Raw genomic sequence first — 17,148 nt, forward strand, 5'->3', positions numbered from 1 at the left:
TCGAGACAGGGTTTCTCTGTGGTTTTGGAGCCTGTCCTGGAACTAGCTCTTGTAGACCAGGCTGGTCTCGAACTCACAGAGATCCGCCTGCCTCTGCCTCCCGAGTGCTGGGATTAAAGGCGTGCGCCAGCACCGCCCGGCTGGTTTTTGTTTTTTTGAGGCATGGTTTCTCTGTAGCCTTGGAGCCTGTCCTGGAACTAGCTCTTGTAGACCAGGCTGGTCTCGAACTCACAGAGATCCGCCTGCCTCTGCCTCCCGAGTGCTGGGATTAAAGGCGTGCGCCACCACTGCCTGGCTGCTGTCTCTTTATATTTTAAAACTATTTCTTTCTATAGCTGCTTATACCAATTTTCTTTTTTTCTTAAGCCAAGTACATTTTTAGACACACTATGACCCTTCAGAGGTGCATTTCTGTCTGAATCTATCTTTCTTGCACATCTGTAATCCATTTTCTTTCTTTCTTTCTTTTTTTTTTTGTTTTGTTTTGTTTTTCGAGACAGGGTTTCTCTGTGGTTTTGGAGCCTGTCCTGGAACTAGCTCTTGTAGACCAGGCTGGCCTCGAAGTCACAGAGATCCGCCTGCCTCTGCCTCCCGAGTGCTGGGATTAAAGGCGAGCGCCACCACCGCCCGGCTGTAATCCTTTTTCAATCACCTTTGTAAACTGTTGCAGGCAGAGCGGCTGCTTTGCCTATTGGTTCCACCCTGCTTGGCTTTCCAACATGGCGGAGGTCCATTTCCTGCTTGCTCTGGAAGCCATGTTTACCACCCCAACTCTCGGAAGCTACCAATTAACTTGCAGCACTCTGCTCATTCAAGTGTTCAACCTCCCGAAAGAGCCAAAGCTGTTAGTGCTGCTGGCATAAACCAGGAAGCTGTCTCTCAAAGAAGCCACACCCCTTTTGCTGCCAATGCTGAGTCAGAAAGCCTCTCTTAAAGGAGCCGTGCCTCTGCTCGCTGCCAGCAAACAGAGCCCACCAGAGACAATGCTGTTACCAAGAAGCTGTGCTTGACTCCCATTTTTGTTGGTCTAGAAGCCCTCTTTTTCTTTTCTTTTCTTAAGCTTTCTTTAAGGTCTGATATGAATTCATGTCCCAGAAAGGCTAGGCAGTTCTTTGCCCAAAGACCAGTTTTACCAAGAAGAAAACAAGCTCCAAGTGGAGTGTCTTTGGTGCCCAACAATATAGCAAGACCTTGTCTCACAAAAACCAAACCAAACACAACAACAACAAACTCTCCCGTGCTGCCCAGTGCTCGCCTTTGTTTAAAGACTCGTTTCTTTTTTTTTTAATATTTATTTATTTATTTATTTATTTATTTATTTATTATGTATACAATATTCTGTCTGTGTGTGTTTGCAGACCAGAAGAGGGCAGCAGACCTCGTTACAGATGGTTGTGAGCCACCATGTGGTTGCCGGGAATTGAACTCATGACCTTTGGAAGAGCAGGCAATGCTCTTAACCACTGAGCCATCTCTCCAGCCCTAAAGACTCGTTTCTTAGTTCGCGACTGGAGATCTGAGCAACACTTAACACTCCCCCATAATCACACCGCTTTCAGAGCATCAGAGATGGCCGCTTCAGCGGTCTGGAGCTGAGCTCTCTTCTGCCATCCTTCCTTGCTTACTCGGGGTTGTGGGTCTGGTTTCTGTCTGGAGAGGGTTGAAGCAGTGATTTCCAGATTTTCACTAACTAGTCCTTATGGTCTGAGTGCCCTTGGGAGTACGCGAGACCTCTCTCTGGCTGGCATCATAGTTCTTTAAAAGACACTTCTGCCTAAGAGGAGAGGCGAGCCACCTACTAAGCAGGGCTTCGGAACAGGCAGAAACCTGCCACTCAGGAAAAAGCCACTTTGCTTGTATTCTTGGTACCACTTGCACAGGTGGTAGTTTTCGGGGGTTGGCCACAGTACGTACTAGTGACAGTGAAGGTGATTCTGAACGACAGGTGACAGGCAAGCTGCATTCCTGCCCAAGCACCTTTTGATCATTTCTTCTGAAACTGGGAAATGCCTGTCTTCCCCTATGATACTCTCACTACATGTCATAGTATGTTAACTTTGTTTATGTTACAAATTTGGATGTATGTTCATACATTACTAACAATTGCAATGAATTTTTAAATGGGAAGAAGTCGGTATGATACTCATAAATGTTAGCCTTTCTCATAAGACCAGGTGTGACCAGTTTTTCTGTGTCTCTAAGGTGAGTTCACTCTCACGGATCCTTCAGCGAAGTCCAGCGGATCCATCCAAGTGCAGCTAGACTGGACGTCTCAGTACCTGCCCCCAGAGGTCCAGAAACCAGAAGCTGAGATGGAGGATAAGGACAACAAAGATGACTTGAAGGTCTCCATCACAGAAGACCCAGCCCCTTCTCTTCCACAGGTAACTAACTCTCTTGAACTCCCTGGACAGTGGATCTCTCTACGCATGCGATATAGCCAATTGGAGAGAAGAGGCTTAGGGCTGGAGTAAAGGAAATTCCTTTCATGAGCTCTGTGTGTAATCGGATGTAATCTAGAAGCTCCTGATGGACAGGACCTAAGGAGCAAGAGCAGGAGAGAAAGACAGACTTGGAGCTGCCATCGTTTAAGGCTCTGTCTCTGATTTGTCTGTTCAGAACCAGATGGCATCTATAGAGACTCCTATCGAGGCTGGCCAATATCAAGCAAAGAGAAAATCTCCTCCCACAGCAGAAAGGAATGCTAAAGAACATCAGATTGCATGCTACTCAAGAAGAAAGCACAGCAAAAGAACGGGCGTCCAAGGCAAGAACCGAATGGAATATCTGAGCCGTAACATCCTGGACGGGAATACACTGCAGGTAAAACCTCAGAGATGCCAGAGAGCAGAACCCGTGTGGCCATCAGAGGGGAGGAGGGGCGAAGGCAGATCATCGCATTTAACCCAGCACGACAATGTAACTGAGGCTTAGAATCCTAATCCAATGTATGTGAGCCATTTCTTTAAAATGGACGGAATTTTTGTCTTTTTTTTTAAATATTTATTTATTATGTATACAATATTCTGTCTGTGTGTATGCCTGCAAGCCAGAAGAGGGCACCAGACCTCATTACAGATGGTTGTGAGCCACCATGTGGTTGCTGGGAATTGAACTCGGGACCTTTGGAAGAGCAGGCAATGCTCTTAACCTCTGAGCCATCTGTCCAGCCACACGGACGGAATTTTTAAAGTCGAAAAAGGCTAGTATTAAGAAAGAAGTGTAATCTGGGTGGTGATGCACACCTTTAATCCCTGCACTTAAGAGGCAGAGGCAGGCGGACCTTTATGAGCTCGAGGCCAGCCTGGTCTACAATGTTCCAGGACAGCCAGGTGTGTTACACAGAGAAACCCTGTCTCAAAAAAACCAAACATCAAACCAAACCAAAGCGGCAGCAACAAAACAAAAACGAAGGAAATGTCAAGTCTTATGCCACTCATGTAGTATTGCTGTCCTTGCCCTCAAGCAGATACACTTCACTGAACAGAAGTTCTCAGGGCTCAAGAAGTCTGAGGATGATGGCTTTAAAATTCAGGACAAGGAAGAGAAAATGCTGCCGTCTCATTCAGCTCCAAGGCAGGAGACCCTCTCACCTCCTGTAAATGGTATTGTCTTTCTAAGATGATTTTCTATTTCATCACTGAATTATTTTCTTTTTATAGTATTTATTTTTATTACTTTCTATTATGTGTCATATGTGCCTGCTGGTGGCTACTGAGTCCAGGTGCCTGTGGAGCCAGAAATGTGGGGTCTGGGTGCTGGGACCCGAGCTCAGGTCCTCCAGAAGACTGAGTGTTCTTAACCACGGGGCCAACCCTCCAGCTCCTGAATTATTTTCAAAAGTCAATTATCTTAGTTACTTTCCTGTTGCTGTGATAAGACACCATGACCTGGGCAACTTTTAAATATTTTTTTGTTTGTTTGTTTGTTTGTTTGTTTGAGGCACGGTTTCTCTGTGTAGCCCTGGCTGTCCTGGAACTCACTTTGTAGACCAGACTGGTCTTGAACTCACAGAACTCTTCCTGACTCTGTCTCTGGAATACAGGGAGGCTCCATGCCTGACTGACCTAGGCAACTTTATAAAACAGTTTCTTTGGGGCTTACAGTTTCAGTGGGTAAATCCATGAGCATTATAGCAGGGTGCATCTCATCAGGCAGGCTGGCATGGTACCGAGAAAGCTGAGAGCTCATAGCTTGAGATACAATCATGAGGCAGAGAGAAACACTGGGAATGGCCTGAGTCTTTTGAAACTTCAAAGTTGTCCCCAGTGACACACCAATCCACACCTGTGTCACCCACACTACCTGGAACCGCCGTTGGGCAAGGGTCTGGGGAGTAAAGAACGCAGGTCACTCTTGAAGCAAGAATGCCAATTTTATTGTGTTCCATGGCAGCTTATTTAGTGCTCTCCTGGACTGGTGGCCACGCCCTAGCTCTCAGGATTTTCTCCTGCAAGCCCACCAGAAACCACTCCCTTGCTATCAGGAACTCTTGAGGGTTTCATGCTCAGAGCAGCTACAAGCATAGAAAAACAAGTTATTTACTTCCAGCCAGCAAAAGGTCATAGAAAATTCAGGGTCTGAGGGACTGTAGCATCCAACACACACCTCCTAATCTTTCCCAAACAGCATCACCGGTAACTGGGGACCAAGCATCCAAACCTATGAGCCTTTGGGGACCATTCTTATTCAAACCACCACACAGTGATAAACAGTTAATGGAAAACTGTTTAAGTTCCTAAGTCTTTCTTACATTAAAAGTGTGAGAAATTAGTCCAACGCAGGCTTGAATTCCCAAAGGAAGTTACTTTTCTATACGCGTATAGCTAGCAAACAAGCTAGCGTAGTTTCCTAGTGTTTGTAATATGTTAAGTTTCCCTAGTGCTTGGTAACTAATGTCTACAAAGAAATAAGAGGGGTTTAGAGGTTCATTTGTGGGCTTGAGATTCCTCTAACATAGAGTGCAGCTGGGCTGGAGAGACGTCTCATGGTTGAAAACTCTGACTGCTCCTCCGGAGGACCTTGGTTTGATTCTCACCGCTCACATCCATCTGGAATCTCAGTTCCAGAGACTTTAACACTGCTTTCTGGCCTCTGCGCATACCAGGCATTCACATGGTATGCAGACACATAGATAGGGTTTGGGAATTAAACCTGGGTCCTCTGCAAGAGCAACATAAGTGCTGAGCCCTCTCTCTGGCTCCTTAATATTTTAAAAAGCAGATTATGCACCATGACCAAGTAAGAATAGTTCCATAAGCACCAGATTAGTTTCAAAATAGGAAATTATCCAGGTTTGGTGGCCTAAGCCTTTAATCCCAGCACTCCAGAGGCAGAGGTTGGTGGACCATTATGAGTAGGAAACCAACTTGAGCTACATAGAGTATACCAGGCCAGCCAGGAATACACAGCGAGACCCTGTCTCAGAAAAATTCAACATAGGCAATTAACTTAATATGCCATAGCATTAAAGTCTAATTTGAGCTTTGAGACCATTTCATTATTTTGAGGAAAAGCAATTTTACAAAATACACCTTCAGTTCTTGATAAAAATTCTCAGAAACCTAGGAATAGAAGGAAATTGCTTTGAATGACTAAAGTATAATAAATAAAACCCATAGCAAGCACCCTCCTCAGAGGTAACCCTGAAGATGAAAACAGGTGTCCATTTCTATGGCTCTGTCTGTCCTGGAACATACTGCGTACATCTACAGACAAGGCTGGCGTCCATCTAAGAGATCTGTTTGTCTCTGCCCCCGTATACAGATATTAAACACATGTACAACCATGCCTGGCATAATGCAGATTCTAGGGGCTGGAGAGATGGCTCAGAGGTTAAGAGCACTGCCTGCTCTTCCAAAGGTCCCGAGTTCAATTCCCAGCAACCACATGGTGGCTCACAACCATCTGTAATGAGATCTGGTGTCCTCTTCTGGCCAGCAGGAATACACGCAGACAGAATATTGTATCCATAATAAATAAATAAATATAAAAAACAACGCAGATTCTAACCAGTGAAACAAGGGGAGGAAAAACCATAAAAATTACACAGCCTGGAAAGCAAATGGGCTTCTCTTTATTTGCAGTTGGAAAATTATGTTTGTAAGAAATTATTAAAAAAAAATCTACAGCCGGGCGGTGGTGGCACACGCCTTTAATCCCAGCACTCGGGAGGCAGAGGCAGGCGGATCTCTGTGAGTTCGAGGCCAGCCTGGTCTACACGAGCTAGTACAAGGACAGGAACCAAAAAGCTACCGTGAAACCCTGTCTCGAAAATCCTAAAAAAAAAAAAAAAAAAAAAAATCTACAAAAGGGGTTGCTGGAGAGATAGCCTAGTTCAGCAAATGACTGATTGACCAAAAATCAACCATATCTCACACATTCACAATGAACTGTCCGAAGGGGAAATCCAGGAGACAGTTTTTTTACACTATCATAAGAAGGAATTAAATATTTAGTGATAGACTTGACAGGTGCAGCGAAAACTACAGATTCTCAGGAAGGCCATCGGGTGACCTAGGTAAAGTCATTAACCTGAAGCCCTTAGTTTGACCCTAAGTCCAGATAAAGTCCAGAGTTTCATCTCTGTAATTCTAGCACCCCTAAACAGCAAGATGGGAGACAAAGACAGAATTACTTGGAGTCTCTTGTGTGAGACCCTGCCTCAAAAACAAGATGGAAGTAGAGAACCCACTCTCAATAAATAAATAAATCTTTTCTAAAAAGTAATTGTGGTAATTAAAAGGGGATTTCCAGCTCAGGGAATGGTACCATCCACACTTAACATAAGATTTCCCCTAGCCTGGGCATGATGGTGCACACCGTTGATACCTATCTAAGGAGGCAAAGACCAATGGCTTTCTGTAAGTTCTAGTTCACCTTGGTCTCCATGATGGGTTTCAGGTCGGCCAGGGTTACAGAGGGAGAGACCCTTGCTCAAAAAACCAAAAGGAGGCCGGGCGGTGGTGGCGCACGCCTTTAATCCCAGCACTTGGGAGGCAGAGGCAGGCGGATCTCTGTGAGTTCGAGACCAGCCTGGTCTACAGAGCTAGTTCCAGGACAGGCTCCAAAACCACAGAGAAACCCTGTCTCGAAAAACCAAAAAAAAAAAAAAAAAAAAAAAAAAACCAAAAGGAAAACACTAGGGGAGTTACGTCAGTCAGGAAAATCCCCCATAGACAAGACCAAATGTCTGTCTCTCAGGTGATTCGAGGTCCTGTCTGTTGACATTTAACATTAAACATCATGTGTAATTTTTGTAAAAGCAAGCCCACGTAGCCCACACTGGCCTTGAACTTACTGCGTAGCTGAGGCTAACCCCAAAGTCCTGATCTTCCTGCTTTCCCATCCCAGGGGCTGGGATTACAGTCGTGAGCCACAGTTCAGTGTGGCAGTCACGTGTGGGAGGTGCCGAGGGTGATGTCCCTGGGATGTGCCGCACTCCACACGAACACACACGTCACAGTGCTTACTTTTCCTTAGTGTGGTCATTTTCTTCAAGCCTCCAGAGAGGCTACTAGCCTGCTTGCATACTTTCTTATTTTTCTATAAATTTTTAATTTTTAAAATTTTATTTTATGTTTTGTTTGTATGTTTGTCTATGTACCACATGATACATGGTACCCACAGTAATCAGAAGAAGGAGTCATATTCCCCTAGAGTTGGAGTTACAGATGATTGTCAGCTGCCCTGCCAGTGCTGGGAATTGAACTCAGGTTTTCTGGAAGAAGAGCCAGTGCCTGTAACTAAACCATCTCTCCACTCCATACTTTTTTTTTTCTTATAAGGAAAAACATTTAATTGGGGGGCTGGCTTACAGTTTCAGAGGTTAGATCATCTAGTATCATCATGGTGGGTGCGTGCAAGCAGACATGGTGCTGTGAAAGGAACTGAGACTTCTGCATCTTGAGCTCCAGGCAACAGGAAGTGAACAGTGTTCTACACTGACTGTGGCTTGAGCAAGAGAGACCTCAAAGCCTGACCCCACAGTGACACACTTCCTTTAACAAAGAAGACTACATCTACTCCAACAGAGCTACACTTCCACTCTCTGGTTCCCCCCCCAAAAGTTGATAGCCATAGCATAATGCAAAAATGCATTCAGTTCATCTTCAAAAGTCCCCATAGTTTATCACAGTCTCAAACTTATTTAAAAGTCTAAAGTTCAAAGTCTCTTCTGAGAATCATGCAATCTCTTAACTGCAAATCAGAAAGCAGATCACATACTTCCAACGAATATGACACAGGACATACATCACCATTTCAAAAGGCAGGGAAGGGAGCATAGTGAGGAAATACTGGACCAAAGCAAGACCAAAAACCAGCTGGGCAAACTCCCACCTCTGCATCTCCATCCATGTCTGATATCGAAGCAATCTTCAGATCTCCAAATCCTTTCAACTTTGCTGACTGAAACACACTTCTCTCTCTTGGGCTGTTTGCACTCCCTGGTAGCAGCTCCCCTCAGCAGGCATCCCATTGCTCTGGCATCTCCAACATCTTGGGGTCTCAAAGACAGTCCAGGCTTAAGCTTCACAACTTCACACAATAGCCCCTCTGAGCCTCGATACCAGGAAACTCTTGTCACATCCCTGGCCTCGGTGGTTTTCCTTAGTCACAGAGGGAGATTCCATAACCCCTTCTATTCTGAGTCTAAAACCAGAACCATGTGGTCTAATCTGCTTGCTGGTGCTGGAACCTGGTTCCCTCTCCACCCCATCCTTTCCCTTTTCCTCCCTCCTCCCTCTCCCACTCTCCTCCATTCTCCTCTTCTCTCCTTTTCTCTGTTCATCCTTTTCTCTGTCCTCCCCGCTGCAATGCACCCTGTGACAACAGACTTCTGAATCTTTGAAGTGTGGAGTTTGATGTTGACGTTAACGTGATGAGACAGGGGAGCTGGTGTGGGCACTGACTCTTTGCGTGGAGTGGAGGAAGTGTTTTGAATGTGTTCGGCAATTCAGCCTCTCCTCTAGCAGATCAAGAATCCTCGGGACAAGCCTCTGAAGCGAGTGAAGCCCCGACTCTCGACAGCGATGACATCATAGTGACCCCCCAGTCTCAGTTGTGTCCCAAAGCCGTAAGTACCTGGGGTGACCATTACCTGTTAGCGGACAGTAATGAGTAATGGAGTGCTGAGTGGCTGCATGCGGTGACGTCACTGCAGTGATGCAGGCTTCTCTGATTTCGGTGCAAATGACAGCCGAGTGCAATGCTTCTCTTTCCTGTCTGGAACTTGTTCACACCCAGCTCAGGCTGAGGCCATTTTTCAGGTGACCAGACTTCATGGAGGAGACGGAGACTGTAAGAAAGGAAGGGATTCTTCGTGGGGAGTTCAGAAAAATGTTTCGGTTTCTGCAGTTTTTGACTCCCCCCCAATCAGGATGTATTTACTCAGCTGCTTCTCCAGCACCACACCTATGTGCTTCATGCTCTCTGCCGTAATTATAATGGACTAAGCCTTGGAAACTGTAAACAAGCCTCTTCTTGTAAGAGTTGCCTTGGTGGGCTGGAGAGATGGCTCAGTGGTTAAGAGCACCACCTACTTGTCTAAATGGTCCTGAGTTCAATTCCCAGCAACCACATGGTGGCTTACAACCATCTGTAATGAGATCTAGTGCCCTCTTCTGACCTGCAGACATGCATGTAGGCAGAATACGGTATACACAATAAAATATTTAAAAAAAAAAAAAAGAGTTGCCTTGGTGGGGTTGGTGAGATGGCTCAGTGGTTAACAGCACTGGCCACTCTTCTAGAGGAACTGGGTTCAATTCCCAATACCCACATGGTAGCTCACAACTGTCTGCAACTCCTGTTCCAGGGGATTTGACACTCTTACACAGATATACATGTGGGCAAAACACCAAAGCACATAAGATACAAATAAATAAATTATATATATGTATATATATACATATATATATATATATATATATATATATATAAAATATATATGAGTTGACTTGGACACGGTGTCTCTTCACAATGGTCTCACTATCTAGCCAAGGCTGGCCTGGGAACTCACAGAGATCCTCCTGCTCTGCCTCCCGAGTGCTGGGACTATGTTATGTACCACCATGTGCAGTTCATTCCTTCCTTTAAACTGATCATCAGTATTCGATTGGAGGGACACATGACCTTTAATTTAGACAGAATTCTGCTGGGAATTGCTGACTGAGCTTCCGTGCCGTGTGCCACACACATATTGGATGTTCATCCTCTCACATCCCCCTCAGCTGCTCATTCTTCTTACAAGTGATGGTGGGATGCTCATCTTAGCTCATCTTAGCATCGGGCTCTGGGCACGCAGAATGATTCATGTGTCAGGTCCTCTTGTTTTGTTTTGTTTGAGACAGGAGCTCACGCTGAAGCCCAGGCTCGCTTCAGACTTTTTTGTAGCAGCCTGGCCTAACCCTCCTGAGTTCTGGGATTTCAGGTATGAGCTACCCATACTTGCTTTGGTCCCTGTACTGGTTAAGTTTTGTCAACTTGATACGAAATAGAATCACCTGCAACAAGGGAGCCTCAACGGAATAATTTCCTCCATCAGAGTGGCCTGTGTGGGGGCTGTTTTCTTGATCTCTCTCCTTAATTTAGGGTTGGCCAGTTTGAGCAAAGACAGGGAGACTGGGGGGTTCATAGTGCTGAACTAAGCATGTCATGATCCAGCCTTGAACTCGCCTTGTGATCTATGGGCACAGAGGTCCTACTGGTGGGAGAAGCCCATGAACATTGTGGTGAGGAGCATGGCCAACAGGCTGGCACGCAGTGTTGGAGAAGCAACTGAGGGCACACACCTGATCCACAGTGAGAGAGAGAGAGAGAGAGAGAGAGAGAGAGAGAGAGAGAGAGAGAGAGAGAGAGAGAGAGAGAGAACAAGATTGGTTCTGGTGTGGATTTTTGAAACCTCGAAACCCACCTCCAGTGCCACACCTCTTCCAATCAGGCCATACTTCCTAAACATTCCCCAAACGAGGACCAAACAGTCAAGCATATGATTTCATGGAGCCATTTTCATTCAAACCACCACACTCCCTCCCTGGCCTCCAAAGGCTTGTAGCCATATCCTAATGCAAAGATGCATTTAGTACAGCTTTAAAAATCCTGATACATGCTGGGCGGTGGTGGTGCATGCCTTTAATTCCAGCACTCAGGAGGCAGAGACAGGCAGGTCTTTGTGAGTTCGGGACCAGCCTGATCTGCGGAGCAAGTTCCTTCCAGGACAGGCCCTAAAGATAAACCCTGTTTCAAACAACAAAAAACCTCAAAAAACCAAACTAAAACAAAAGTCCACCGCTTTCCAAGCTAGATAGGAAAGGGGAAGGAGGTGGCAGACGTGCAAAGAGAAAGGAAGGGCAGGAGGTGTACCTTAGTTGATAGACACCTTATGCAGATGCAGGAAGTCCTGGTGGTAGTTCATGCCTGTGATCCTAGCACTTGAAAGATGGAGGCAGAAGGATCAGAAGTTCAAGGTTATCCTACTCCTATACATCCTACATAAGCAGTTCAAGACCAGTGTGGGCTAAAAGGAGCTGATGATCTTTGTGCTAAAGGTAAGAAGGTCAAATAAGTGATTTGAGAGTACAAGACTGGATAGATATGTAAATATGAAATAAAATTTAAGTTGCATTTATTCATGGTGTGCACATGAGCGTGTGCCACTATGTGTATGTGGAAGTTAGAGTATAATCTGCAGGAGTTGGGGGGTCCTTCTCTACCATGTGCATCCCAGGGATTGAACTCAGTTTAGCGTATAATCTGCAGGAGTTGGGGGGTCCTTCTCTACCATGTGCGTCCCAGGGATTGAACTCAGGTTGCCAGGCTTGGCAGCTAGTACCTTCCTCTTTTTTTTGTTGTTAAGAACACAGGCTTATGAAACACAAGAAGTGCCAGACTGCATAGTAAGGAGAATATTGCCTTCAATAATTAATGTCTAACCCTTATTGCAGCAGCAGCAGCCTGAGGAGCTATGTCACAGACCTCATGTAGGCAAAATCAGTATCAGTGGCTTCAGCACAGAAAAGAATATGAAGCTGATGAAGTTTACTGAAGTAGAGAGAAAGGCACTGAAGGAAAGAATAAGGTGCAGGCTTCTCAGAAGTCCCGACCAGGGGCCTTGGTGTTGTTGTTGTTTTGTTTTTCCAAGACGGGGTTTCTCTGTGTTGCCCTGACTGTCTTGCAATTTGCTTTGTTGACCAAAGTGGCCTTGAACTCACTGAGATCTACCCATCTCTGCCTCCCAAGTGCTGGGACTAAAGGTGTGCGCCACCACCGCCCGGCTCTGAATTCATTGAATAACAAATTCATTAAGTTGTTTCAGTAGAAGCAACTTACCAGATAACCTTGCTTTCCTTGATAGCCCTGTGGGGAGAGCATAAGTTCTTTTATTGTTGATCAATAAATTGATTATTGATACTAACTCTCAAACCATACATACTTTAAAAACTGTAAAGGGGTGAGGCTGGAGAGATGGCTCTGCAGTTAAGAGCACTGGCTGCTCTTCCAGAGGTCCTGAGTTCAATTCCCAGCAACCACATGGTGGCTCCCAACCAACCATAATGAGATCTGTTGCCTCTTGCTGGCTTGCAGGTAGACATACTGGCAGAAATAAATAAACAAATCTTAAAAAGGACTCTAAAGGGTTAAGAGACCACAACAAAATTCAAGAAGTTTCAGAGCGGAGAAACTGGTGGCTGGAAGATGACAAACCTGCTGGGGCCTCCGCCTCAGTGCTGTGGCTGCACTGTTGAGCTGAGCTGCAGGAGAGGCGGAGGACACGCAGAGATAGTGAACCCGACTGGCTGGCAGCAATTTAAGCGGATTGGTCGCCTCCTCACATAGCAGGACCTGAGCTAAGTGAAAGCCCTGGGGTCTGCTGGGAATTCTTCACCTGTCAGTCCCCTGACATACACATCAGATTGTTAGGTGTCAGAGGACGGGCAGGGCTCAGGCTGGCATTTCTGATAAATCCTCAGGCCTGGTTTCCCGATATGCTTCTAATATGCAATATGCTCCTAGAGAGTCAGTTTGCCCAGGAACAACTCATTCTGTGCCACGTGTGTTGTTAGTACTGGACAGATGGTGCCAGTCACGTGTCCATGCAGGTACACAGTTGTCTTTCAACCTAAAAAATGGAGTCTTTCCGGGCAGGAGCTCAAAGCCACTGTTTTACACAATAGTGATGCACTCAGAGTGGGACACAGGCTGATCTTAACAACTGTGTTCTAGTCTGTGTGTCCTCTAGTGCATTTGATTTCATGTGTGAAGGTGTTTTGTGTGCACGTATGTCTGTGTACCACATGTACGTCTGGTGCCACTGGAGGCTTGAAGTGGGAGTCAGATCCCCTGGAGCCTAGAGTCAGATGGCTGGGAATTGAAACAGTCCTCCGGACCTCAGCGCCTCCTCGCCACCCCTCAAATCTATCTTATCTTATTTTTCCATTTTGAAGAGTGGTAGTGAGAAACAGAGAAAGAGAAGTCAGTGGTTTCCTTGTGTGGGTTCCTGAGAAGAAAACGAGCCATTCTGAAGAACAGTCCATTTGACTGCGACGCAGACTCATTGAGGGGTTGTGCCGCTGCACTCCTCTCAAGACTCAGAAGCTCCTCTTGTTTCTGGAAAGAATAGGCAGGGTAGAGGCTGGTGCTTGGGCACCATGGTCTGATGCTAACTGGCTGCCACTCTGCATGAGGGGCTCGTGCTCACTTGTATACCTTTGGAAACTAGACGAACGTCAGTCTTCTGACAGCTCTTGTGAGAAGAGGCTGGTGTGGCAGTGACTTTGAAAGGAGCTGAAGCAGACCAGATGCTGTGCGGGGCCCGCGGCCTCCTCTTTGGCGCATGTCTGTCTAGTTGGGCTCCTTGTGAGTGGCTGAGGCTGCTGTAACGCACAGGAAAATGCTGATGTGGGAGGCACTGAGAAAGTGAAAAATCCGTCCTTTCAGAGATCTTCACTTTTCTTTATCCTTGATGTGTGTTTGTCTCATTTATTTTTTCAGTCTGGGTTTCTCTGTGTAGCCCTGGCTGTCCTGGAACTTGCTCTGTAGATCAGGCTGGCCTCAATCTAGAGATCCATCTGTCTTTCCCTCTTGAGTGCTGGGATTAAAGCTGTGCGCCACCATGTCCAGCCTAGCGTGTGTGTCCAGGATAGGATCTTATTACATAGCCCCAGATGGTCTTGAACTCGGGATCTGCCTGCCTCGGCTTCCCCAGGAAACGACCACTCCCAGCTTTTTCATTCCGTGTCTGCTGGTAGCCATTTTGCCTGTGGCTTCTTGTACTGTGCTATGATGAGTTTCTAGAGCTTTGTGTTAACCTTTAGGAAATCAATATTTCCATTTCAGGATTCAGAGAAGATGTGCATTGAGATCGTCTCCCTGGCCTTCTGCCCAGAGGCTGAAGTCATGTCTGATGAGAACATACAGCAGGTGTATGTGGAGTACAAGTTCTATGATCTGCCGCTCTCAGAGACCGAGACTCCGGTGTCCCTGAGGAAACCTAGGGCAGGAGAGGAAATCCACTTCCACTTTAACAAGGGTGAGTGGGCACAGGAGGCAGCCAGACATTTGCTGGGATGCAGGTGAATCCAGCCATTTCCCTAGTCAACAGTTACCAAAGCAGTGTATGCACATGGCTGAAGTCAAGCAAGCCTGGGGGACATCTTAGTTCAGCACTCATTTGTTCCAGTCTCTTTGCAGATCACTCTTCCTGCCTCTACCCCTGACTGAACTCTCTGTAACAGCTCTTCACATTTTTTTTGGCTATTTTAAAAAATTACTCATATATCTAAATATTTCCACTGAAATTCTAGGATATAGTAGTTGTAGATATTCCTATCTCAGATAAAAATTTTAAGCTAGACAACTCTACATCCATGTCCTTCATTCCCACACAATTGGGTCATAATTTTTATTTCAATTATTATTTGTTATTCTAGAATATATATTAACTCTTGCAGTGCTAAGTACGTTCATTTGCTTCAGTTAACCTTCCTTTGACATTTTCTGCCTGCCTCTGCCTCTAGAGTGCTGGAATTAAAGGCACACACTACCATGCCTGGGTTGGTTTTTTTTTTTAAATTTTATTTTGGTTCATTTTAATAGAGTTTCTCAGTAGCTTTCACAGGGATACTGAAAGTAAATATTTTTGGGGAAAGTCAGGCATGAGATATTTTCCTACCCTCCTATTTGATTGATAAATAGCTCAATATATTTGATATCAAATATATACATAAAAATATAAATATTTGTATATAAATCTATACACGGAGGCAGGCAGCCACAGATAGTATGCACACAGAGATGATTTTAGCTACTTTCTTTTTAATTTTTATTTAGATTTCTTTCTTTCTTTTTTTTTTTTTTTTGGTTTTTTTCGAGACAGGGTTTCTCTGTGGCTTTGGAGCCTGTCCTGGAACTAGCTCTGTAGACCAGGCTGGTCTTGAACTCACAGAGATTCACCTGCCTCTGCCTCCCAAGTGCTGGGATTAAAGGCGTGCGCCACCACCGCCCGGCATTTAGATTTCTTTTTATTTCACTTCTGGGTATTCTTCCCACATGTATGTCTGCTCATCACATGCATGCAGTACCTGCAGAGATCAGAAGGTTCCCTTGGAAGGACAGTCACAGATAGTGGTTAGCCACCAGTGGGCGCTGGGAGCTGAACCTGCCTCTCAATGCTCTTCACCTGCGTCATCTCTTCAGCTCCAAGTTTAGCTATTTTCTTTTTGGTTTTTCAAGTCAGTATTTCTCTGTGTAACAGCCCTGGCTGTCCTGGAACTCGCTTTAGACGAGGCTGGCCTCAAACTCAGATTGGCCAGCCTCTGTCTCCCAAGTGCACCCCTATGACACAGCCAGCTCAAGTCTAGCTATCTGCAATGACATCTATGACACAGAGCCAACCTGCAGGACCCCTTGCACACGAGGCAAACACTGTACCACTGGGCTACAGCCTCATCCCCGTGTTCTTTTTCTTTTACCTTTCATACAGTGATAGACCTGGATCCAGTGGAGCAACAGGGCAGAAGGCAGTTTCTGTTTGCCATGCTGCATGCTCAAGATCCGGAAGAGGGACGGTGAGCCACTTCACACTGGCAGTGCAGACTTAATTTCTTCTTGATGACTCTCCCATCTGCTCGAGTCAACCTGTTGTATCTGACTGCCCGTTCAGTGTAGATTCAGTTCATATCTCACTGGTGGAAGGAACTTGTATGTGGGTAACTGCAACATTATGAATCTCAATAGTGTCCTACACTGGGCAGACAGATCATTTGGATTTTTTAAGGTAATTTGCTGGCCTCAAACTCACAGATCCACCTGCCTTTATCTCGAGTGCTGGGATTCAAGGCATGAAACACCACTACCACCTGGTTTATACTTATATTTTAAAATACTTTAAAAATTCTATGTGGGGGCTGTCGAGATGCCTCAGTGGTTAAGAGCACTGACTGCTCTTCCAGAGGACCTGGGTTCAATTCCCAGCACCAACATGGCAGCTCGTAGCTGTCTGTAACTCCAGTTCCAGAGAATCTGACATCATTATACTAATGTCTATAAAATAAAGTTAAATAAAGTTCTTAAAAAATAAAAATTGTATGTGTGAGGTGGAGTGATGGCTCAGCAGCAACACTGGTTGCCCTTTCAGAGGACCCAGGTTTGGCCCCTAGTACTCACATGACAGTTCACAACTATCAGTAATTCCATTCAGGGCAACTAAAACCCTCTTCTGGCTTCTTGCAGGCACTATGCATATGGTTCACAAAAACAAAATTTTATAAAACTTATACTCATGTGCATGGGTGTTTTGTCTTTGTGTCCACTTCTTCCTTCATTGCTTTCCTCCTGCTCCGTGTGGTTTCAGCTGACTTTGCCTTTGGTGTTTGCACCTCTTTGTCAGAGCTGGCTTTGAATCTGTGGTCTTTGCAGTGTTGCTGCATTGCCCTTTCAAGAGTGAAGACTTTCCACAGTAGTTGGTCTTGTCTCAAGCTGGCTTTCTGTAGACACAGGTACTCTTTCACAGTGCTGAGGTTCACTGTAGGGACCGTGCCGCTCTGCTCCAGCTAGGGCATGTGTCTTTCAGAACTAACAACACTTTGCTTTTCAAAGGTTAACGAGTCAGGAGGGTTGGCACATACTGCAGTCATAGCATTTAGGAAG

The 17,148-nt window shown here is 45.6% G+C and overlaps 1 protein-coding gene across 2 annotated transcripts in view; it reads left to right on the forward strand.

Annotated features, from left to right (window-relative positions):
- Positions 1-17,148, forward strand: part of Rpgrip1 (RPGR interacting protein 1) — a 57,972-nt gene that overhangs the window by 39,354 nt on the left and 1,470 nt on the right. The window contains exons 17-22 of one of the 2 annotated variants that reach the window (XM_057786162.1): positions 2,203-2,384; positions 2,620-2,823; positions 3,467-3,605; positions 8,976-9,076; positions 14,338-14,530; positions 15,983-16,067. In XM_057786162.1, coding sequence (XP_057642145.1) covers positions 2,203-2,384; positions 2,620-2,823; positions 3,467-3,605; positions 8,976-9,076; positions 14,338-14,530; positions 15,983-16,067 — 904 coding nt within the window. Of the gene's footprint in view, positions 1-2,202; positions 2,385-2,619; positions 2,824-3,466; positions 3,606-8,972; positions 9,077-14,337; positions 14,531-15,982; positions 16,068-17,148 lie in introns of both variants that reach the window. The other variant, XM_057786163.1, reaches the window with a different exon arrangement.

Source organism: Chionomys nivalis, chromosome 12 (genome assembly GCF_950005125.1).
Source record: "Chionomys nivalis chromosome 12, mChiNiv1.1, whole genome shotgun sequence".
Classification (NCBI taxonomy): Eukaryota; Metazoa; Chordata; class Mammalia; order Rodentia; family Cricetidae; genus Chionomys; species Chionomys nivalis.